Raw genomic sequence first — 25,845 nt, 5'->3', positions numbered from 1 at the left:
AGTATAAAACCTAATATGATTTTATTCATAAGAGAAGGGAGTTAATCTTCGCAATAGTTGGGTTCTGTAAGTAACAAGATTTGGCATTTAAGTATGAGCCCGAGAAATGGCTTTATTGTCATCCTAAGCTATCTCTCTATGGACTCCTAACCACACCTCACGATTGGCTAGGCAAATGTTACAAAGCTTTGAGGATGAGGTCACTTGATTTCCTCTGTGTTAGTTGAAAACAACATTAATTGAGATTAAGCACTAAGCCTTGCTGTGAGTAAAATAGTTCACTGACTTCCATGTGCCCTCAACTCACTCCCGTCAAGAAGCTGAGGTGGCTAAGCAAAGTGAATTGCCCTGGGCGCCTGGGTGGCTCAGTCGGTTGGGCATCTGCCTTTGGCTCAGGTCAAGATCCCAGGGTCCTGGGATCCAGTCCCACATCAGGCTCCTTGCTCAGCGGGGAGCCTTCTGCTCCCTCTGCCTGCCACTCCCCCTGCTTGTGCTCTCTCCCCCTCTCTCTCTGGCAAATAAATCAATAAAATCTTTTTTTTTTTTAAGATTTTATTTATTTGACAGAGAGAGACAGCCAGTGAGAGAGGGAACACAAGCAGGGGGAGTGGGAGAGGAAGAAGCAGGCTCCAGCGGAGCAGGGAGCCTGATGCAAGGCTCAATCCCAGGACTGGGATCACGCCCTGAGCCGAAGGCAGACACTTAACGACTTAGCCACCCAGGTGCCCCAAATCAATAAAATCTTAGAAAAAAATTGTAAATTGCCCCAAGGTTACCCTTTATGCATCAAATTTTCAGGTAAATATTAATATACTTTGACTCATATTAGCATCATCTACATTTCATAATATAAATTTTTTTCTGAAAAAAAATTCAGTATTTTATAACTGCTTTTGTGCTACTCTAGTATTTTGTCATCCAACCTACCACTAATAACCAAAAAGGTGAACGTATATGAACCTCATGGAGAAGGAATGGTCACCAAGCATGCATGTCAAGTGGGTTAAAAGAAAGTCCATAAATTATAGTGGAAGGAAAGAAAAACAGGTTAAAGTCTCTTTTTGTTCTTTTTCAGGGAAAATTTTGCCTTGCTTAGCCTTTCCCTGGTTTTACCTGAGTAACGGGATGCTAACATTTAGCAAGTACCGGTCCCAGCCACCGTTCCAACACTCGACATGAGTTGTAGTGGTGCCCTAGATGTCCCCCTCAGAGGATGAGGGCTCGACTGCCCGAGGAGTTACCTGCAGTCTGGCTTAGGAAGCATTATGTTTATGAAGTCCCACATGGGATTCTCGGGCTTCAGGAGCAGCTGAGGGCCACCATCTGCAAAAATGTAGAAGTCATACACGCTGCTTCACTTCTCAAAGTCCTTGTACTTTACTAATCTTTAGCCATAGTGTCATGATTTCCACAATGGCAATCTACTGGGTGAGTGTAACGTTACAATTGTTTTCATTGATTTTTCTTTTTTTTCTCTTTTTTTAAAAAGATTTTATTTATTCATTTGAGAGACAGACAGACAGACAGCGAGAGAGGGAACACAAGCAGGGGGAGTGGGAGAAGAAGAAGCAGGCTCCCAGCAGAGAAGCCTGATGCGGGGCTCGATCCCAGAATGCCGGGATCACGCCCTGAGCTGAAGGCAGACGCTTAACGACTGCGCCACCCAGGCGCCCCAGATTTTTCCTCTTGCTCTTTTTTCTTTTCCATATTACCGGTTAAACTGCATAAAGACTGAGTATCACATGCAGTTGTTTGTTAGCTTTTGTCTTCAGTGTACACAGGAGCTACCAGAGCGACACGTGCTCAGGGCAGGAAGTAAACAGCCACATTAGGGAGTGATTATAAAGACAGAATTCCTTGCTAGGTTGTCTTGTGATAGGTAATGTTAACTGCAGCTCTAACTGTACAAGTAATTGTAGTCAATTTAATGAAGTTTGGTACTGTTTCAGCAAAATGTCTGTCAATTTTGGAGCTCTGTTTAGAACAGAGCACCTTTTTACCTACCTACAGAAATTAATGGTAATTATGCTTTTGACAAAGACAAAATCAACCAAGGAGGGTTTTTTTCAGAAAAGAATTATTCTTTTAAGATAGGGGGAAACTAACTCACTTAATCCTTAAAACAACCCTAAGACATTAAATATTTTACTATTTAAATATTTATTTAGCACTTACTACGTCCAGGTATGGTGTGTCTATTAACTAAAATAGTCCTTTCAACAACTCTGGGTAGATGCCATTGTCAACCCCATTTAATAACGAGGAAACTGGGACACAGGGAGATTAAGCAGTTTGGCCAAACTCAAATTAAACTGACGCTAGTCTGTTTCATAGAATGACGAGCTGCCACGAGTAGCCATGTATACTATTCCCAATACCCACCAATTACTGGGTGTTGGCATTTTCCATACAGCCTCTCGTTTAATTATTCCGACAGCCCTGTAAAGTAGCTATTCTTACCCGAATTTTAAATATAAGGAAACAGATGCATAAAAAAAGAGAAAAAATCCTGCCCCAAATCATGTGGCTAGTTAGAACAGCTGAAATCTGACTACATACACCCAAGTCAACACCTATGATTTTGTCCAGGTCAAGGGTGTAGCGTGGCGGAATCACAGGTGGCACGGAAGGATGGCGTTGTCAAGCTTAACCAAAGGGAGCGTGTTTTTCTTTTTAAGGCCACAAACATTTTAGTCTACTATACAGCTTCCAGTTTAGCAAATGACAGAAATAAAGGTAAATGATATCTTGGAAATTGGTCTCTACATTAGAGCCAGTGGTACAATAACAACGTAAAGAGGACAAGGGGGGGGGGTTTCTAATGCTTTTTACGACTATAACATTTAAAACTCAAACCGAGAAGAAATGTATAGCTAAGTGGAGGGCTAAGAAAAGCCACCCTTCTGCCACCTTCTTCATAATGCCGCGTGCACATGCTTCAACGCTACGTACGCGGCGCCATGAATGACAGGTTTGCCATTCCTTGTAGTAGTTTACTAAGGGAAATTATGAAATTCTTTCTCTGGAAGATTCCAAAAACAGTTTTTCATCCGGTTTAATGGTTGTCCTTTCTGAAAGTAGGTGAATTGACCGGATAATCTTTTGGTTTCTCCTAGTCCTCATATAAGATGTAGGTATGCCACTAACACAAATCCTTTAAAAAAAAAAAAGTTAGGGGGGCACCTGGGTGGCTCAGTCAGTTAAACGTGTGCCTTCAGCTCAGGTCATGATCCCAGGGTCCTGGGATCGAGCCTTGCATCGGGCTCCTTGCTCAGCAAGGAGCCTGTTTCTCCCTCTCCCTTTGCTGCTCTCAAGCTTGTGCTCGCTCTCTGTCAAATAAATAATTAAAATTAAAAATAAAGTTATGGAATGTTTGCTAAAATAATACTCAAGTAATTTACTTCCAGATAGGAGGGTAACAGGGAAAACTGACGTACTGTGTAAAATATTCTAAAGGATTCAGAATAGTATAGGTTTGAAATTTCTGGGAAGAAATTTTGTGCAATGAAGAAATTTTATGGTTAGAAATAATTTCATTCAAATGTACATACTTATAACTACCATCAAACAGTATAAATTATATTCAAAGAATTAACTACAGCAGGTACTTTAAAGACAATCATAAAATACCGCAAGAGCATGATGGTAGTAACAAGACCATGAGAGAACATTCAGCGTACATATAAGACTTGTACAGCTTCAGGTGTTTGGAAGTAACACTAATAATAGCCAGCAGCCTCTGGGTATTTTGTACGCACCATCACGGTAGCAAAATGATTCTCCTGAGTTATCTCATTTCTCCTCACCAACCCCACAAAGTTAACGCGTCAATTCCCTTTTAGCAGGGAAGAAAGTGAAACTTAGAGGTAGGTTATTTGTCCAAACTTAAACAGCTAACGAGGGACTTGACTGATCTATGTTTAAAGTTTAAACCCACACAGTTCAACCCCAGAGCCCAACCCTTGTGACATGCTTCCTCTGGAGAACAAAACTTGTTCCTCCTCTTCGGGAGTAAGGTAGATCTTTAAGATGCTAATATGAAGTCAAATGACCAAGGAGGAGGAGAGGCAAAAGGCGTTGATAATATTCAAACTGAAGAACCTTTGAATCATGGTGACCTCACTTGGGTCTTTTGAGGGTGTACTCCAACTCTTGGGGATTAATGGGCCACACTATTTGCAGCTGATTTCCCCCAGTTCCCTTTGGGCTCTCCTACCTATCACGGGGTGGGGGGGAGGGTCCACAAGTCTAGACAAGTAGACTAACTGTATTCACATCACTGCCCATGCCACTTGTTTTGTTACGTACATGGCCATTTCAGAAATTCCTAGCATTGTCTGCCACACTAAATATCAGTCGTGATTTTCAGCTCTTAGAAACCCATTGTGTATGATTCTGGCCTGCAGTAAGAATTCAGAAATGTGGCCCCTCTTGCTTACATTTTCTCTGGAAACTCAGAGCATACAGAATCACAGAAAACATTTCAAGGTACGTGAGCTTTTTCTGTTCTCTTCAGCTTTCTCTGCTTGTGACTGATGAGAAGGAACTATCCCGCCGGCTACCAGGCCAGGATGTAAGAACTGAAAGAAGTGGAAATCAGTAACATGTAACAGGTACCTTATAAATACCACCAAGGGCCTGACCTTTGCCAGTCATATCTAACATTCTTCGACTTTTCAAGCACGGTTCACAAACGAGGCCAAGGGCACCACAAAAGAATTACTGAAAATATAAGGATTCAAGTGATTTTTAATATTAAAATACTTTATGAAATTATATATAAAGTCATTGTATAGGATACATTTCCTTAGTCTCTGCTTTTAAAAGTTTTCAACAACACATCTGCTGCTAGTCCTGGCGACAGGGCCCCACTGAGAACCTTTTTTTCCAGAACAGGAATCTGTTCCTGGATGGTGGGATGGGTTCTGAAATGTTCTAACACGCCTTCCTGAATGAGATTCCACATCCAAACCTTCAGCTGCCTCTGCCGCTTGGCCGTCAGCTCCCCACTGGCGAGCATGAGGTCCCGGAACTCTTTCATTTTATCCCACATTTCAGTGATGCCCTCTCCGCTTCTGGCGGAGATACGAACTACCTATTGAAAAGGGAAGAACCAAAACCGTTTTACTTAAAATCATAGGAAACATCTTCATAAGGACTCTGACATTTGCCAACGAAGCCTTACAGTCTATGAAAACAGGGAAGTGAAAACGGAGACATTTTATCACTGTGTTGAAGTAAACTATACCCAGAAACAGACTAGAGTCAATCACTACGATTACTAACTACGTGCAGAAACAAGACACTGATAGCAGGTCAAAAGTTTTAGCCCAGAGGTTTATTTTGACTTAGGATTGCTCAGATGGTCTCCAGCGGCAGAGCGGATGAGCTGTGAGAGGGTCACGAGGATGAGAAGGGTAATGCTGGTTTCCCTGAGGCCTGAGTGCTAGGAAATGAAACTACGTTGAGAAAAGTCCCATTCCCTGTGTCAAACTTCCCTGATCCAGCAAGTGCCAAGAGCCGAACACCCAGGGTACCTGCATGGACCAGACGGCCCCACTCCCAGTGTAGACAATGTGACTGCAGGAGCCAGGGAGCGGGTGGTAACGGAGGTCATCGCTGCTCTCATTCGAGTGATTACAACTTACTCTTTAATATCAGACTGTCCTCTTGCACAGAAAGCTGCCCACATCAATATCAGCGTACCATTTATTACAGAACGTGGCTTTTTTTCTCCTTACTGAAAATAGCACCCAACAAGCATAATGGGAAAGGAAGTGATCACATCAAAAGTTTCTTCTCTCCTACTCAAACTCTAAAATAGAGAATCAAATCACTAATTGCGCCATAATCTTAAGAAAGGTTCCTTTCAGAATGGATTTGCTATCACTTCCAAATGGCTCTAGTCAAGCATTAAGCAATCGAATCTATCCTCTCGCATCTAGTTTTTGACATCTCGTGGTTGAAGGATTATATTTAAAATCATGACTACCCACTCTGCCTTTGTCATAATTTTTAAAATTGTGATCTCACATCCAAGCAAAGATTGATTATATGTCTAGCTTGGGACTCGCATCCTCTCTCCTAATGCGCGGCCACTCAGGGTGAGAAATGCAGAACAGAGCGCAAGCTGACCTTTGGTCTCCAGACTTGTGAGCGTTTGCGGAGTAACTTCAGTGCGCTCACATACTCTGCCTGCATCCTTCGAGCTGGCACGATCAAGTCTCCGTCAGATTTCGTTACAGCCACCAGGTCTGCCACCTCAATTATACCTCTTTTGATACCCTGATGTGAAAAAGACAGCGATGCATCAGAAATACTTCATTCAATTATAGCAAAAACCGGGACACCAGTCAATGCTAAGACCTGGAGAGTCAACACGCTTCATTGACGTTTCCTCTGCATCCTCCCAGCCCTGGGTACCAGGAACCGCAATTACTCAGCAGAAATTATTCACAAAGCACCAGCTGTTGGGATTATGGAAGTCATCTATAAGATCTCTTCCAAATTTAGAGACTAGCATGAGAAGACGCATTCACAGTTAGAGGAAGTACATCATCAAGGCACAGCGTGAATGAGTGGCGGGACGCAATTCCGGCTGTCTCAGGATGGATTCTGCGTCTCACGAGCTAATGCTGCCGGATGCAAAACCACTCACCATTAAGTACTGAAAGAGAAAAAACACCTATCGCGAACATCTGCATTTCCAGAAACAAAATCTTTGAAGTTTTCCTTAAGGTTTATAATTTTTTTTCCAATTTGCATTTGAGGAAAAATAACCTGATAGCTAAAAATGCCCCAATCTCGGTACTACAAACCACCACACCACAGTGGTCTCTCTTGGCCGGAGATGTCCATGAACTCCGTTCACTCCCATGTGGCAGGTGGAAAAATCTAAGTTGTATGATTAGCTCAAGGTCATAAATTCTACTACTATAAGTTGGGAAAAAACAGACAATGTGCCTTTGACTCAGGTATTTTAGCCAATATCAGTGCTATTTCTTTTTTTTTTTCCCAGATTTTATTTATTTATTTGAGAGAGAGAGTGCATACTAGTGGAGGGAGGAGCAGAGTGAGAGGGAGAAGCAGGCTCCCCACTGAGTAGGAGCCCAATGTGGGGCTCGATCCCAGGACCCTGAGATCATGACCTGAGCTGAAGGCAGATGCTTTCCTGACTGAGCCACCCGGGTGCCCCCGAATGCCATTTCTTTTACCTACATTAATAGCAACTTAATTTGCAGAAACACTGGAAATTTGTACTTTCAGAGATGTATACTTTGTGTATACACAAAAGTCAACATACTCACCTGCAATTCATCTCCTCCTGCTGGTGGCAGCAGTAAAACCAACATGTCGACCATATCCGCAACGGCAAACTCCGCCTGGCCCACACCTGAAATTGGAAAGCACGACTGTACACTAAAATACTCATAGTGATTAGACCTTCTCAACCACCTTGACCTCCATTTCCTCCACTCGCACCTACAATCACACGAGCAAACTGGTCCCACTGGAAACACCCCACCTCTGAAGAACCTATTAAATGCACTGCCGTGCCTACGAGCACACCTGTGACCCTCCCCGCCTCTCTCCCTCGCTTGTTCCCAGTAGCCTTCGTGTTGGCTAAATGGAGACGTCCATTCTCTCCTCCCCCTCGCAGCTCTTTCTTGGCTTCCCTTTCATCAGTGAGCAGCTTGAACAGTGTGGGGTTCTAACCCTAGGCCACGCCTGTCAAGACTTTCAGCTTTCCGGCCTTGTCAGCCTCCTACGAGCCCTGCAACCCCCCACCCAGGCAGCAGTCCGACGATCCGTGTTCCCTCTTCTGTAAGCACACTGGAGAAATGCCGCAGGAACAGGCACCACCGCAGGGTCATGGTGTCTCCCATCCGCTGCCCGCCCCGCACCGCCCGGTTAAAGCAATGTCCCCAAGCACGCTCAGTCAGCTGCTTCCCATTCCTCGCAGGGCTACTACAAACATTCACTGTGCCGTCATCTCCCTCAGGATGATGCCCATGGCGCCTACTCGGCAGGGAAATAAAGGCGAGGGCTCCCTCGGCGTCTCCCTCGCCCCTCCACAGGTGAGCAGGTCCAAACACCAGCCCTGCTCACGGCCTCCTCTCCAGCCGCAGCGTAAGAAGTACTGCTGAGGATTCGCCTCTCTCTCCCTCCCACTTCCTCCGGGCCCTCGCTCTGCCTCACGTTTGACCTCTCCTTAGTCTACTGGCTCCCGTCCTTCAGCACCTCATAGAATTGTGCTCATGTCTTTCTCATCTGAAAACTAGAAAAACCAAGGAAAAAATAAGACAAAAACTCACAACCTCCTCCAATTATCACCATATGTCTCACTTTCTCTTTATAGCTAAATGTCTAGGAAAAAAATCAATGTATGCTCATTTGTCTTCACTTCATTACTTCACATTAATTTCAATCCACTTAAATCTGACTTCCATATCACACGCTCCACTGAAACTCCTCTCAAGATTCTGTCCTTCGGTGGGGTGTCCATTCCATATTTACTCTTCCCCCTTTCCTTACCCCAGTGTTGTTAGGAGCACTGATGTACCAGGTGAAAGCCCACAGTCACCAGACCCAATTTCCGCCAGAGATGATTAATGAGGAAAGCAAAATTCACCAGATGGGGTTTCCAGGAAAATTCTTTAAAGAGGGCTAATCCAGCCAGGAGGTACACCTCTTCTGCTTACCCCACTCCCCTCCTTCCTTACCCTCCCTCTTCCCTCCTCCTCCTGCCTGGAATGTGGATGTGATGGTTAGAGCTTCAACAGCCGTCTTTTAACCAAGAGCAACCCTGGGGATGGAAACTAAGTACTAAGAATGGAGAGCGGACACAGAAGCCTGGGACACTGAGGGCACTGTGGAACCACCAGGCCTGCTCGGGACTGCCTGCCTCTGGGCTTCTGTTTACAAAAAAATAAACCACTTTCTGTTTGAGTCACAGTTATTTCGAGTCTCTGGGACAAGCAGTCAAATGCACCTTACAGCCAATGCACTTGGTTTTTACAGTCCTCTTCTCCCTTGATTCTCCTACTACCACACAGGCAACTCTTCCTCCATCCAACTCCATGGTGGCGTTTCTGGTCTCCAGCCCCATCTCTCTTCCCCCCATGCGTCCCCAAACTCTATGCGCTAAGTATCCTGAGCAAACCGCGGTTCTGTAAATGGGCCATATCCTCTCACTCTCTTTATTTAACTCCAATTCCTCCTTCAACACCGAGCTCAACTGTCACCTCCTCCTGGAAGTCTTCCCTGATCCCTCAAACCTCAGTCAGGTTGTGTCACAAACATTTATCACTCAGTAACAGTAGATTGTCTTGCCGCAAGCCTGTGAATTTCTTGGGGTTTCTGTTTCAGTATTTTCATTGTGTATAACTATGTACTAGGGATATAAAGATTAAATAAAATATGGCCCTGTATTAAAGAGGTACCCAACTACATGAATTTTCTTAGCGAGTATTACAGACATGTGAAATGTGCTTACACACAACAGGTGTTAAGTTAATGTGTTGTTTCCAATGCTTACAGTTCTCCTCTGGCATTTACAACATACCACTCCTGTATAACAGTTCTCCAGATACATGGCTTTTCTTTAAAGGTCAGGATTAGAGCCTGTATTTTCATATCTCCTATAGAACCCGAGATATCTTGTATTTAATTATACCTTTAGTAAACATATACTGAATGAACAAAATGATACTAGTTGTCACTCATCTTCATTTAGCATTCGTTACAATCGTACTTTATTGTTATGAAATAGAAAATCACACTCACCTACGGTTTCAACAAGAATGATGTCATATCCCCCTCCTTCACACAACAGAATAGCTTCATTTGTGGTCCTTGTCACACCTCCTAAAGTACCGCTGGTAGGAGATGGCCTGATGTATGCATTCATATCTCTTGATAACTCTATCATTCGGGTTTTGTCACCTAAGAGTGACCCTAAAATACAGAGTTACATTTTCTAATCATGGAACACCTATAAGGGCCAATTATCAATCAGCTAATTCCCAAGTGAAGTGCTTTACGACATTTCTGCCCAAATCTCAAAATTATTTCATATGATTGAGCTCTAGTGCGACACAGTGTGTATGATGCCAAATTGATCCTTTTAACATTTCAAACCCCTCAAAATGTATAATGGCTTTCCACTGACTAGAGGTTCAAATCCAGATTCTTCAGCCTAGCACTAAAGGCCCTCAGAATGTAGCCCTACCTTACCTGTCCAATTTCAGCTTCCACTAGTCCCCAAATGAATCTTCCATGCCAGCCAGGATGGTTTCTTTACCGTCATCTTAACATTGTTGTCTTTATGGTTTTCCGCTGGGGATGAGTTTGCCCCCAGAGGAAATCTGCCAATATCTAAAGAGATTTTTCCTTGTCACAACTGGGGGTAGGATGCTACTGGCATCTGGTGGGTAGAGGCCAAGGACACTGCTAAGCATCCTTCAATGTCAGGAAGCTGCCCAGAACAAAGAGTGTCATATGAGCCAAGGTTGAGAAACTCTGCTTTAAGAGAAGTTCCTGGGCGCCTGGGTGGCTCAGTCGTTAAGGATCTGCCTTTGCCCAGGTCATGATCCCAGCGTTCTGGAATTGAGCCGGCATCAGGCTCCCTGCTCAGCGGGAAGCCTGCTTCTCCCTCTCCCTCTGCCCCGGCTTGTGTTCCCTCTCTCACTGCCTCTCTCTCTGTCAAATAAATAAATAAAATCTTTTAAAAAAAAAAAAAAAAGAAGTTCCTTGCCCATGGAACCATGTCTTACATATTCTATAATGAGTGCTTATTCACAGTAGGCAATTAATAAATTTTTTAAAAAGATCTTATTTATTCATTTGAGAGAAAGAACATGAGCAGGGGGGAGGGGCAGAGGGAGAAGCAGACTCCCCTGTTGAGCAGGGAGCCCAACGCAGGGCTGGATCCCAGGACCCCAAGATCATGACCTGAGCAGAAGGTAGACACTTAACTGACTGAGCCACCCGAGCACCCTGTCATTTAATTTAATACCTACGGAATAGAACTAGTGATGTTCCAGGGCTTACTGCAGTAGTTTGGCAAATATCACTACTTGCAAATTCTAGAAGACTAAAAGCCCTGGAACTATTGAAATTACCTCAAACTTTAACTTTCCTTTAGCCATATAACAACATTTGAAGGTGTAGTACTATTCTAATCCGAATTTTAATTTTCCCTCTGCCTAAGAGCACACTTTTCCACATAAAGTTGATGCTAAACATTGAGAAGTTCCGTAAAGATATGATCTTTTCCCTCATGATTCCAGTTTAGAGTTCTTATAGGTTCTAATTCTAGAGCAGACACCTACCACGTATCCCAACTACCTTATTTACTGCACACAAAACTTTTTTCTAAAGTAATTTTCGGCATGACATCATCTCTGTGTAAGTCAACAATCTGCCAAAGCTGTACTTTAAATTATTATCCTATAGATCTTCACACACTGAACTAAACATTATGAAATCACTCTCCCATCTCACTGTCCTAGCCAGTGAGCCCCAAACTGTCCGCTGTAGATCCTTAGAGAGGTCTCCAAGCTACTGCAGGGGGTCTGTGAATCCGAAGCACAAGGACTGACTATAGGCCGAAAAAGTAATGCTTCTTAACTTTCGCATCATGCTGTTTTTCAAATGTATGGTACTGTAGCAATAATAAAGTAGAAATGGACACTTACAGTGTCCTGTTAATCCACACGTATTTTTTTCTTTCAAAGCATATATACATATATATAATTTTTTTTTTTACCTGAGGAAGGGGCCTTTGTTTTTAGTTTAAGAATTAAGAACCACATGGCTTTGCAACTTTAATCAGGCTATCTTGTCACTGTATCTGCCATTACTATCTCATTCTTTTGCTATTGCAAGTATTCTAGAATATTACGAAGGTAAGAGAAAAAAATTCTTCTCACCTGTATGAAAATGAGAGCCACTATAAAAAAATTCTTTGTTCAAGTCCTTACTTTTAACAAAGAAAGTTCTTAGAATGTAAATAATACATTGACCTGGCTTTAATCTTGAAGCTTGTGAGTATAATTTTATTTTATGGTTAATATTTTTATTATTGTGAATCAAAAACTGTGCCTGTTCTCAGCTAAAATTCTCAACGGGTGGTAATAGGAATTGTCCACCTCTCTATTGACCTAAAGCCCTTGAAATATGATTATATCATCTCTATTTTTTTTAGCATGAAACTCACAGTATGCAAACCAAACACTTCCACAAAGTGCCCTGTATTTTCCCCTCACAACACACATTACATTGTAATGGCCTGTGCTTACATGTCTGTTTCCCTCATTAGACATAAAGCTCCATAAGGCCAAGAGGACTGTGTCTCAGTCACCATTACAAGACGCAGTGCCTTCCTTGTACAATGCCTCGCCTATAGCAGACATTCAAATACTCGTTAAATGCATAACTGCAACGTGAGAGGGGTAAGGGAAGAAAAAACTTTACTGAGTATTTATATGGTATGCTTTATGTTCTCCTTAAATAACTCATTGGGGAAACGAAGTTTATTCATTTTCTCTCTCATGAGCTGCAAATTAAACTTGGAGTCACCGTGTGCCCTCAAACCAGTAAGTAGTTGCTGAGCCCGAGATGTGACACACCACACTAAGGGCTGTAGGGAGAACAGCCATATATTACATGGTCCCTCTAAGAGCCTTCTGTTTCACTGAACATGTACTATGAACAGGTGACAAGTTCTAAAGAGGAATAAGATTTTCTTTTAAGCTTAAGAGATTTACAACAATAAGAAGCAGCGAATGAAGAGATGGACCCATTTTCTGAACTGCGTAGGGGCTGACACAGCCAGGAAAAAAACAACAGGAGGGAAGAGGGCCTAGTGTCAGCTGTGACAGACAAAAAGCAGAAATCTGCTTTTGATTTTCTTCAGCTTCTGGCACCCATTTTCCTAGTTTTCTAAGTACCCATGCTCCTCCTGGGCTACCCACAAACTAAGGAGCCCAAGGCCCCAAGCTACCTCCCTCAATCTCCACCTTGCCCCCCAAACTCCCTTCTTCCAGGGACATCAAACTCAGTGAGAGGTTAGAAGTCACTGGACTGTGCAGATTCCCATTAAATTATAAGAGAGCCCTACGACCCCTGCTCTGCAATTAAAAAAAAAATCAGCAATACTCACCACCGCTGGTACAAGAAGAAGGGTCCACAGCTAGCACAGATAATTTGTGCCCTCTCTCAGTAAGCATTTTTCCAAAATACTCTATAAAGGTTGATTTTCCAGCACCAGGGGGCCCAGACAATCCTACAGTAGAGAGAGACCTTCTAATTTAATGAAAGAAATGAGATCAGCACTATGATGAGTTCTATTCAAATATTAGATTACCTTCTATTTCTCTTAATGTATTAAAACCATCATTAATATATTTTAATTTTTCCTAAAGTAAATGAAAAACGATTTATTTATCTAGTTCCTGAGTGTAGGGATATAGGAAAACAATTCTGAGTTCTGTATGTTCTCCGAATTCACTTCGTAAACTTACAAAATATGATCTGCCTTTTTACTATAATATAGATCTTTCTGGACAGACTTCATTGCCTATGTTGTTAATGTGCTGGATTTCCACATCTGCCCACCTCTCATCATGATCAGTAATCACTCCACCTACTCCAATGCTGGACACTTGGTCTTCCCATTGGAAAGACAACTCACTACTCTAGAAATTCCCAGTGACTGAGAAAATAATTTTCTATTTATGAAAGATAATTTTTCTCATTTTACCCGGAACTCAAAATATATAATTTAAATTGAATCCTGAAAAAATTAGTTTGTCTTAAGAAAGGCAGAAAATCCCCCTGCTTGGAGAGTTCACAGAGCATGGCAGGTAAGAGCACATGCTCTGGAGCCAGGTGGCTGGTTCTGGTTCTAGCTCTGCTTCTTACGAGCTGTGCAATCCCGGTGAAGTTACTTAACCATTCTGTACCCGAGTATACTCTGCAATAAAATGCCCATGATAGCACCGATCTCTTCAGGTTGTTGTAACAACTAGATGAGCTGATATTTGCAATATTTAGAACAGCACAAGGCATAAAGTATGTAAAACTTAAGCATTTAATTGTAATTACATCAAAAAATATGCATTGGTCATACGGAATGCTTGGCTCCTTACTGTAACTTTCGGGGCAGGTCTCTGTCTTAAACATCTATATGGGTGCTGAAAAAACATTTGTTACTTGTAGTTATGATGGCAATAAAACAGCTACAATAAAGACACAGGTTTATCTGGCTAAGTAAGACCAAGCTGAAAGAACCAGAATAGCAATGAAAATTTGTGAGTTATTAGTGAGTGTGAGTTGCTGGTTAACTCCGTATATTTCTGGGATGTTTTCTCTTCAAACATCCTTTGGGTGTAATAAGGAAACACTGTCATAACTGGAATTTCTCTCTGGGAGTCTGCCATCTTGTCTGTCTACAATACATAAAGATTATTAACAGTCAATGCAGTACTCTCAGAATGAGAGCTCCTTCAGTAAAGGCCAGAATAGGATGTGTGAACAATGCAGACCAGTACCAATATCGGTTGGTAAACTCTTTTTGAAATAATCTTTAAAGATTCATACCCTGTTACTATAACATTAGAAGGTTTTAATCCCATACCATCAATAAACTGAGATATAAGTCTAATACAATGCCAGTGAATTTACTCAATCCTCACAAAATTTCTGCATCATTTGTCCATCATTTCAAGTTCTTTTTAGTGGGAAAGTTGGTTAGAATCATCTACTTTGCTGTCATGAAAAGCTCTCACTCCACCCAAACATATCTAAATTGTTTAAAAATGCACAATTAAAAAAATATAACAAGCTTATTTTCAATTACAGAACCTAGTCAATTATTCAAGATACTGAATACTTTCGGGGCGCCTGGGTGGCTCAGTCGTTAAGCGTCTGCCTTTGGCTCAGGGCGTGATCCCGGCATTCTGGGATCGAGCCCCATATCAGGCTCCTCTGCTGGAAGCCTGCTTCTTCGTCTCCCACTCCCCCTGCTTGTGTTCCCTCTCTCTCTGGCAGTCTCTCTCTGTCAAATAAATAAATAAAATCTTAAAAAAAAAAAGAAATTGAACAATTCCTATTGTTCAATTTATTCAAGAAATAGATAGCAAATGAATATGGTTTCTGCTTTAAAACACATTTTGGTATTGAGATGGCTGTGCTTAGAGCCAAGCAACTCCCAGAAACTCTAACAAAAAGTACCTGAAAGAAGGGAGACTTGCCCCAGAAAGACTAATGAAATTCCTAAGAAGTAGAATTTTGAAATGTGATAAGGATAATTATCTTTGATATAAATACAAAAATAAGGCATTCACTTCAGACTATCAAGCAGAAGGGCTAGTTCTTCATATGCATATCCTTTTCTGGAAGCCACAGATTCTTGCCAAAATAGAAATCTTATATTATTCTCTTAAAATACAGAGCCTTAGTTCAAATGACCACAACACTTTTTCCCCCCAACATAACAAGACCAATATCTGCAAAAAAAAGGGGGGGGGGCATTTAAAATCCAGCCCAAAATTCTGAAAAGAAAAAAAGAATTCCCATTAGATTACAAACTATTTAGACTTATTTTAAAACAGAGAAAATTTAGAAAAATATTTACTGAATAGACTGAAAGGAAAAAAAAAAAGACTGACCCACTCGAAATGCTAGTGGTTTTCCTTTATTTATTTGTTCTTGTTCTCTGTGGTAGACTAATACTTTCTGAAGAAGCACCTGGGCTAACTCTTTTTTCCTCTTGTGGGTGGATTCTACAAGAGTTATGGCCTCTGCTAAGCAGGCCCTGTGCCCTTGGATTAAACCACTATAAATTTTATCCACAAATCTCTGTTCTTTATCAGAAAGTTCTTCTGAGTGTTCCTTTAAGGTTGTTTGTACACATAACTTTCTCTTTAAACCATTTGACAGCAGCATCCATTTTGTACAATGGAGTCCAAGAGAATTGAATGGTCGAGCACAAGGGATTCCCGATCCGAGATGAGTACTTGAGTGAAAGATGAAGTGGTAACGACGGAAAGGTGTTCTTAAAAGGCCTTTTAGGAAACGCTGGTGAGAATGTTGCAGTAGCATGGGAATATTCATTTTGTTTGTAACTGCAGAAAACACTGGATGTTTTTTGGCTCAATGTGATTTGTGACTCCCTAGAAGAAAGAAAAAAGTATTTTTGCCAGTTCAATATACAATTAAGATACTGAAGTTAGTAAAACTGCAAGCTTAGTGTTTTCCCTATATTCTAAAACACACATAATCAGGCTTCTTGGCAGGAAAACTGCGTGAAAGTTTCTTACCAAACCTAAGAAAGAAGATTCCCCCCCTTTGCCTACAGTTAATATTCAGAGTAGCCCAAATGATGGATTATTGCTCTACTGTAAAATAGAATGTACATTAAAAGTTTCTTCTAAACAAAAAATAAATACACACAAAAAAACCCCTGTTAGGGCAGAAATTTTATGTCATGCTTATTTTCTTCTGTCTACAGCTTATAATTTCCTCGGATCAAATAGACCCTATTTTGAGGCTCATTAAAAAGGTTAAAAAAAAATTTCCTCTGATGCCTTTTATTCTTTCTCTATCAAAAAAAAATGTGATTAGTAGTGTAGGCACTTGAGGCATAAGTTTAGATAAGTGTATGTATTCAATGGGCTCACCCGGGAACATAGATATATGCAAAGAATGGCCTAACATAAGCACACCATCACCACCACCAGCACCACCCCGGGCCTTCATGTGAAATGAACTGTGAGGTTTGTATGCTAACTGGATCAGTGTATTTCCAAGCAGGACCCAAACCGCCTAGTGCTTACTAAAAATGCATATTCCCAGCCCCACACATCAGCATCTCTGAGGGTAAGTAAGCACACTGAAGTCTGAACTACTACGGAATTAGACGAGGATGCTTCACTTAGATTTACTGATACTCTCCATTTCGAACTGTATTCAGCAATGAAAGCTGGCAAGGTACATGGAGAGTCAGGAAAGAACAGAGGTTCTGAGCCACGGCCACTTTGAGTCTCTGCCGCGTCAGCTATCGTGATATTGGCCACTCTGGGCCTCAGCATCCTCCTGGGTCAAGAGAACAGGTAAAGAGAACAGGATTGCTGTGAGAATGAATTCGGTTAATTCATGTCAACAGCCTCATGTAAAAAGCCTGGAACAGTGCCTAGCATAGAGTAAGAGCTCAATAATCTTTAGCTTTCATTATTATTATACCAATTTATAAAACATTAGTAAAAATTAGGTCATAGACCTAGGTGGCAAACTAAAATTTACGTACAAATGATACATACGGCCTACCAAATTTGGGTTTATGATTATTTGAAAATTTTGGTTTTCAACGACCTCATAGCAGCATGAAATAAATTATCTTATTGCTCCAAAGTACTTCTCTAAATTGTATTTCAAGGCCAACCAGCATGAAATTAATTTTACTAAATAACATTCTAATAGGAAAAAGAAGACATATTTTAAGTTTTTTATTTTTAGAACTATAACTGCTCATCATTTTTCTATTTTTGGGCGTTATGGACAGGGGGGGCATAATGACGTCTATTTTGACAAAATGAGTCTTATTCTGAAAGACAACTTACGGAAAACCACGTAAAAATGGTTCTAAAAAGACAATTTAAAACATCCACCACCACCCTTCCCACAAGCAGACAAAAAGACATTTAAAACAACACAGTTCAGAGGGGCTCTACTTTGGCAGCTCTCTTTAAGCACCTTCTCGACAACGCCACTGCCGCTACGACAGACTGGAAGCTCCCGGGAAGCACCGCGTTTCTACTCAACCACGCACTATTTTCTGAGCGTATCCTGCTCTTCAGGTGCCATGCTAGGTTTAAGAATAACAGTGATGACAGTGTTACTGTTGGTGATGACAATGACATTTTACTGTGTTCCAGTCATGCTACTATGACCTTCTGTATCCGTTTCCTAGGGCTGCTGTGACAAATTACCACTAACTGGGTGGCTTGAAACAACAAATTTATTCCCTCGCTGTTCTGGAGGCTGGAAGGCAGAAATGCCAGCGTCGGCAGGCCTGCTCTCCCTCTGAAAGCTCTGAGGGAAGACTCTTCCCTGTCCCTCCTCACTCCTGGGGGCTCCTGCGGCTCCATGGCTCCCGGCTGCCCAGCTTCAGTCTCTGCCTCTGGCTTCACATGCTCTCTTTTCCTGGTGTCTCTCCTCTGTGTGGCGATCTGTCACTGAACTGGATCCACTCAGATAATCCAAGATGATCTCATCTCCAGATCTTTAACTCAGGGGCGCCTGGGCGGCTCAGTCGGTTAAGCATCTGACTCTTGGTTTCAGCTCAGGTCATGATCTCAGGGTCGGGAGATGGAGCCCCAAGTCAGGCTCCACCCTGGACGTGAAGCCTGCTTAAGATTCTCCCTCCCCTTCCGACCCTGCCCCCCCCCCCCAAACCGCTCACACACTGTGTCTCTTAAAAAAGAAAAAAAAGAAGATCTGTAACTTAATGGCATCTGTCATCTGCAAAAACCCCTTTTTCCAAATACAAGTCACATTCACAAGTTCCAGGGATTAGGACATGGGTGTATCTTTTTGAAGGCCACCATTCAATCCACTACACCTTCTTAGGTGGACCGACTGTCTCATTATATTACCCTAAATGACATAATCCCAGCACTTCAAAAGCCCACGGAATAATAAACAGCATGTCCAAAAAAACCACAAAGTGCTGTGGGAACAGACAAAATTATAGAAACTAACTCTCCTTGGGGAGTAGAAGGTTCAAGTCATGGAGGGGTCAATGTCAGGGCTGGGTCTGAAAGGATTAAAAACAACAACAACGACTGGAGAAGGCAGGCCTTCCAGGCTGAGGATTTAAATGTACAGAGTCACAGCTGGAGCTTGGTCTCTTCCCTGCTGTATCAAAGGTTGAGCAATTCAGTGAGACAGAAACCTGGTGTATACATGGAACTAGTTACAACTAGTTATGAAGCTGGACCAGGATAAACCTGACGCTCCTTGTTGGCAGTGGAGAAATGACAGAGATCTTTACAGAGATTAAGGACATAATCAACTTGGGTTTTTAGGGAGATAATACCAGGAGCAGTGGTGAGAACTCAAGAGGAATCAGACCCTGCTAACGCAAAGGCCAGTTTAGGAAACCCTAGAAAAGACCCAAAAGAGATGATGAGGACCTGGACTTAGACAAGGCATTAAGGAAAGAGAAGTCAGATTCAAGACCCCGTTGTCCACATTAGAACCCTCAAAGCTCACGATGGAGGCTGGCACGTGGCAATTATTGAAAAAACAAACCAAAAAAGGCTGCTGAGCTGAACCTATTTCATTTCCCATCTGCTTGTCAATCAAGAGTTTATAAACCATTTTCAAATACTTCATCTCACTTTACTCTCCCAGATAATTCTATGATCACATTTATTATTATTAATTATTATTTATTCTCATTTAACAAGGGAAGGGAAGCAAGAGTTAGTTAGGTGACTAATGTCATACCAATGGGAGGGCCAGGACCCAAACCCAGGTCTTTTGACTCTCTATGGCATTTTTTCTTAGTAAATTACTTTAGGATCAAGGAGAAGTCCTTTGGCTAAAAGGTAAAGAGATATTAGTAACCGTGCCCCTCCCAAAGCAAGTAAAAAGCATTTTCAAAAAGTATGCAGAGGGGCGCCTGGCTGGCTCAGTAGGTTAGGCATCTGACTCTTGGTTTCCACTGAGGTCATGATCTCATGGGTCATGATATCAAGCTCAGTGGGGAGTCTGCTTGAGATGCTCTCTGTCCCTCCCCTCTCTCTAAAAGAAACAAATAAACCTTTTAAAATAAAAAAAAAATGTGTACAGTGATAGGGACGGCATTGGGAAGAGCCAAAAAACAGAGAAAGAGGAAATGCTGATGATACAGAACATTCTTACCAAACCTCGTCCTATCCAGGAGAGATGCTGTCTATATAGTCTAAGAAAAACTTCTAACTATCTAAAACATGCCCTTTAAGTTACAAATCTTACCATGACTACTTCTTGTTACCCAACAAAGCTATGATCAAAAAGGAGCAAAGTAATATGTTGAGAGAGAAAGAGAGAGAAACAGATTATAAAGCATTCATTCTACAAATATTTGACCATTTACCATATGTCATGCAATAGTCTAGCACTGGTGATACAACAATGATCAAAACAGAACAAAGTTCTTGCCCTCATAAAGCTAACATTCTAGTAAGGGAAGACAGACTATAGATGTATAAATAAGGAGGCCAGTGTGGCTAGACGTGAATAAGCAAGAGGGAAAGTGTAAGAGTGAAGGCCAAGAGGGGGTCAGATATACGGCCATAGATATGACTGGAAGAACTTTGACTTTGAATGAGAAGGGAAGCAGTAGGACAAAGGAGAACCTGACTTTACTTCTGTTCTAAAAGGATCTGATGGGGATGCAAGAACAGAAATGGGAAGACCAGCTAAGAGATTATTGCAATAGTGCACATGAGAACTGATGAGGACGTGGACCATGTAGGGATAGTGTTAAATCAGGTTCTGGATGAATTCTAAAGGACCTGCTAATAAATGAGATGTGGGATGGAAGAGAAGGGAGCAGTCAAGGATTCAGCACAGGTTTTACCCTGAATCACGGTAAAGATGGAGGTGCCCTTTAATGAGCTGGGGAAGACTCAGGAGGTCAAGTTTCAGGTAAGATCAGGCATGTTCCAGTTCTGATACATTAAGTTTGAGATGTGTACCAAATATCCAGGTGGGATCCTGAGTGGGCAGTTGCATTACAGTATAAGGGAGAGGTCAGAACTTACCTCTAAATTTGAGAATCATTAAGTATTTAGGTGTTACTTAAATCCATGAGACCAAATGAGATTAGCACAAGAGTGGCTGGAGATAAAGAGGCGTTATACCATTTTTCATAAAATTTTACACACACACACACAGAAATACATATGTTAACTGTGTCTATAGATAAATGGTATTCCAGCACTTATATCCTGTTTTATGGCTAATCATATTTTTCTGTTGTAGGCAGAATAATGCCCCCCGCCCAAGATGTCCATGTCTTAATGCAAGAAACCTGTGACTATGTTACGTTAAATGGCAAAGGGAAATTAAATTTGCAGACAGAATTAAGGCTGCTAATCAGCTGGCCTTAAGATAAAATAATTATCCTGGATTATCCAGGTGGACCCAATATAACACCAAAGTCCTTTAGAGAAAGAGAGAGGGGAAGAGCAAAATGATGTCATGTGAGGAGGACTCAGCCCACCCTTACTGAACCTCTAGGATGGAATAAAGGGCTACCCGTGCCTTAATTTAAGCCCAGCAAAACCCATGTCAAACTTCTGACCTACAGAACTGTAAGATGATAACTTTGTGTTGTTTTAAGGCATTAAGTTTGTGGTTATTTGTTATAGCAGCAAAAGAAAACTAATACAGTTGCTATGGTAAAAAAATCTTTTTTAAAGATAAAACAGAATATGTATACTCTTAGTAAGAAATGTGTAATAACTACTCATGATTTAATTTTTACCTTTGTATCTAATCTGTAACTTCCTTCTTTCTGCATTGAGACTTCTTCATAATGTAAGACTCAAACTTGATGAGTCCTTAATTTAAACAGTTACTATGACCATCAGCATTGCATTCAATATGTATTTATGTCAATTTCTAAATTAAACATAAAATTAGCATATATACTTTAAAACCTAGCAAAAAAGAATTCTGTACAAGGTGAAAAAAGTGGTAATTATGTTTTAGCTATGCTTCTATGCACATTCTGTCAGAATCATCACGGTAAGATATGAAGTTCCATAGTACTCTGAAATAATGTGATACAGATGGGCTAGTAACCATTTTGAGCATGATAGCTTTAAAGAAAAAGTCTATAATAAAAATTAGGTGTCTAGAACGCTTATCTTCTACTTTTTTGCCTGAAGAAGTCCTACTCAGTTCAAATATTACCTCTTCTAGGACACATATTCCCCCCCTTTCCCAGGCAGTCAACTGTTCCATCTGCAAAGCTCCACAGCCTTTTATTCACTTGTTTTCTCATGTATCTATTTACAGATCTTGCTCCACCAATTCTCACCCCTCAGCCCAGCCAATGATCTTCCCAGAGAAGAGACAATGTCTTAGTCTTAGCTTTCTCAGAATCCAGCACAGTGTCAGGCATATGGTAACCTGTTAAATTTTTTTAAGGTTCATGAGGGAATTCTTTATGTTGATCTAATATACTAGAAAGGAAAGTTTGAGTAACATCCTTAATCTGTGTGATCTGAGAATCTTTACTAAAAACCTTCTACCTTCTACGTTCCCTGTTTTGAATCAAGGCAACTTTGGCATCTAACTAATGTTCCTAAACAGAAAGATAAGTTTGTAAGGAATCAAAACTCAGTAACAAGAGCTTTACTAGATGAAAGTACGTCCACTTATAATGCAAGCAAAAAATATTCCCTAAATAAATGAGATGAATAAAAATTGTCCTTCTTTCTTTAATCATCTCACAAATTCCTCTTCAGCCTTCAAGAATCAACTCAAGTCTCTCCTCCAGAAACAGTACTCCACTCCCCCTTTCCATGCCCTTTCTATTGTCACTCCTCTCTTGTCATCATGTACAGGTCACATCCCTCTATTATAATGCTGGTCACATTGTTTTAAGTTGTTAGTCCTGCCTAGACTATGAGTTATCTTTGTACCCACAGCACAGTTTATTGCTCACAGAATAAATTAACATATACAACAGTTGTGTATGGGTCAATAACTCCATTATGGGGATTATTCAACTAATCAATGTTTGAAACACACGTTTTTCTAGATTTTACAGTAAATATATATTTATCTTAAGGACTTTCTTTTTAAAGTCTTACTTCAATATATGGATGTTTTCCTTCATTAAAAATTTGCTCAGCAGCAGCCAGTCAAGATAATTTTGTCTTGAAATTGATCCAATGAATATTCTCAATTTCAATAACTACTCTGGCAAGAAAAAGCACATAGGATTTCCAAAATCAATACATTAGGTCAGTGCCTGCAGCACAGCAGGTTCATACACGCAGTGCAGTGTTACACCATGTGTTTCCATTTCTCAATGCTAATCATTTTTGATTTGAAGATAAGTTGTCAGATGCCATTAATCTGTTTGCCATCTCCCACATGCCCCACAGAGGGGTTTACCTTATCCTTTTCCAATAATCTCAGGAAATTTTGGTACAGCAGAATGACTTTTTATACAAGCAACCTTTAAATAGGTCATTGTTATGTAAGAGTAACACCAATACATCTTGAACTCATGCAGGGGATATTGATAGTCTAAGGTTCTCTATCCACTTTACCTTTTATCACTTTTTCAGTTAAGACTCAGATTTCTCAATTTCCACTTTTAGGTTTCAATCTGTTTAGGAAATCTCTATTTTTCTAAATTTCATCACTGTTAAACACTTTCATTCATTCCCACTGCTACCACTGAGTTTCAAATCCAAACTGGTCTTAGGGAGCCCAGTGTATGATCTGCATATGAAGGACCCACATGCCCACATGGCAACAGTCAGCGAAGGCGCAGATGTTTCAAGCACTCACCAGCCCTTTCCATGCCAAATACAGGTTTTCTTGACAGCTTCAAATACCTTAAGTTGAGATTTACATTTCTTATGGTTATATAACTTTTCATGTTTGTTTTGGCTCTAATAGAATATAGCCCTTAAAATAACTGAGTTATTCCCTTTTTAAAATTCTTATTACTTTGAACACAAAACGTTAAGTGTTTACCGATAAAAGAGTATTTTGGACATTGCAGATGACCCCAAAATGATTAAGAATCTGCACAGGCCTTCGGGACACTTGGTTTTCTACTAACTTGGAAAAGCTTTAGTAATCTTTGTTTTCCAGAGTGTATGTATTAGGGCACAGCTCTTAAGAAAGGTAATAAAATAAGTAATTTTATGCCATTTTTGCTTAGGTGGTCTTTCATTTGCTAATGAGAAATATAAATGACTTGAATACAGGACGTCTGCTGGAAAGGACTTAGCCCACGCCTCTCGAGTATTTGACAAAGCCTAGATACTCTTTGTGACTTTTAGTTTGAACCCTACTTTTATATCCTGGATTTTATTCCATAAAAGAGGAGTTCTAATTTCACTCTTGGGAAGTACCTAGCTACAATGGACTATCGTGTCTTCCTCAGATCCATTCTCTGGTTAACCATTCGCCAGGTTTGGCAGCAGCAAGGGACCAGCAACTTTACCAAAACCTTACTGTGGCACAACAGTAAGTAAGCTCACAACCTGCCTAAAATGATGTAAATGTTAAAACACTGCTTACAGAGCATTTCCTTTTTAAGGAAAAAAACGACGAAACTTCCCTCTAAACCCATTTTGCCGACGCCTGCCTGTCAGCACATATCCCTCATTCCCAGTATCACCCAGTTCAATAATACTCTCCTTTCCTTCCCCCACCCCAAATCCTCCAGGGGGCGCCCCCGACGCCGGGGTGGGACCCTCTTCCCCGGCATCCCGAGGCGGGAGCCCATCCCCGGCTCCGGACGGCGCGCGCAACCTCCACCCCACACTCACCCGCCCGGTCGCCAGGGAAGTGGCGCCCCGCCCCGCCCCGCCCCTTCCGCCGGACAGGGTTCGCCCCGCCCCGCCCCGCGCTGGCCGCGGCGCGCAGGCGCAGGGCCCACTGCCGGGAGCGAGAAGCCCTCGGGAGACCGGGGACCTGTCGGAGGCGCGGGGCGGGGCTAGGGCCCCGGCGGACGTGGTCGCGGAATTCCGGCGCGTGTGGGGGACGCGTGTGCGTGAAGGCCTGCGGGCCTGCGTCGGGGAGGGAAGTCGGCGGGGTGCCGGAAAGCTGCCGGGAAGTGAAGCGGGAGAAGGTTGTTTACGGCTTTCGGGTAGCTCTTCTCCAGGTCCGTATTCGGTTGTACCCCGCCAGAGCTCGAGGGTAACATTCATAGCCTCCCGGCCTTGGCGTGGTGAGAAGTCCGGGAGACGGAGCCGGAGCGCGATCCGCAAGTGCACACCCCTTTCTTCTGATCCCAGAAGCTGCAAGTGTGGGGTAGAGGGCGAGACGTGGGACGTTTGACAAACTGGCAGCTGCAGGAGGCACCAAAACTCCGCAAAGCAATTTCCAGCCGATTGGAATAAATGCTCCGCCGAAGTAGAGCTCAGGTGTTTAAGCCTTGGCACAGGTTTTTTTCTCTTGAAAGTTACCATTCGTAGTAACATTTTAACTTGTGCCAAAAGTAAGGACCCGCGACTGCCCTCGTAAAGTCACTTAGGGGTTTGGGCTCCCGGTTGAAATGGAGATGAAAACGAACATGCTTAATATTTGCTACCTCACTGCGGGGCCGGAATGGTAACTAATTTTTTGAAAACCTGTTGGATTTATAGAATTAGTAGTAAAACGTGAGTTTTACCTGAGTTCTAGGATTTTTAGGGAAAACTGAAGTCCCCCGAATGTATGGTGTAGTGTAATAAAGACAGCAGCAATAGGCAATAAATAGCAAGGAGCAAATTATGGCAAATAGAAATGGTCATAACTGGGGGCTATATTATAGTTAATATCTGGAGCCAAGGCCGCAATCCGCGCACCCCCCATATGATATGCATACTTGCATGCATTTGTGAGGGGTTAGACCCTTCTCAGGTACTTGGTATGGGTTCATTCTTGATGGACACAGAACAATAAAAAAAAATGAACTCTTGGTTTTCATTACTGGCTTTATTCTTCAGACTAAAAGACCACCACTTCTACCCCAATTGTAATTTCTTAACTAAACATAAGTCTTTTTTTTTTCTTTTCTTTTTTTTAAAGATTTTATTTATTTATTTGACAGAG

General features: G+C 41.8%; 1 protein-coding gene across 3 annotated transcripts; it reads right to left on the bottom strand.

Moving 5' to 3' along the window:
• Positions 1-4,731: 4,731 nt before the first annotated feature.
• MMAA (metabolism of cobalamin associated A) lies at positions 4,732-24,607 on the bottom strand. Of its 3 annotated transcripts, XM_057310103.1 has the most exons (8): positions 22,878-23,718; positions 17,758-17,869; positions 15,675-17,100; positions 13,166-13,288; positions 9,787-9,957; positions 7,308-7,393; positions 6,136-6,285; positions 4,732-5,095 (listed from the first exon to the last, which is right to left on the bottom strand). In XM_057310103.1, the coding sequence occupies exons 3-8, from the start codon at positions 16,117-16,119 to the stop codon at positions 4,808-4,810; spliced, it is 1,263 nt and encodes a 420-aa protein (XP_057166086.1). In that variant the 5' UTR covers positions 16,120-17,100; positions 17,758-17,869; positions 22,878-23,718; the 3' UTR covers positions 4,732-4,807. The 3 variants fall into 3 exon arrangements, with proteins under 3 accessions (XP_057166086.1, XP_026355210.2, XP_057166087.1); XM_026499425.4 differs by lacking the exons at positions 17,758-17,869; positions 22,878-23,718 and adding an exon at positions 24,579-24,607 and having other exon boundaries at positions 15,675-16,178; XM_057310104.1 differs by lacking the exon at positions 22,878-23,718 and having other exon boundaries at positions 15,675-16,178; positions 17,758-18,361.
• Positions 24,608-25,845: the final 1,238 nt, after the last annotated feature.

This window comes from Ursus arctos, unplaced genomic scaffold (assembly GCF_023065955.2).
Source record: "Ursus arctos isolate Adak ecotype North America unplaced genomic scaffold, UrsArc2.0 scaffold_11, whole genome shotgun sequence".
In the NCBI taxonomy this organism is placed as follows: domain Eukaryota; kingdom Metazoa; phylum Chordata; class Mammalia; order Carnivora; family Ursidae; genus Ursus; species Ursus arctos.
This window is presented reverse-complemented; position numbering and strand designations above follow the sequence as displayed.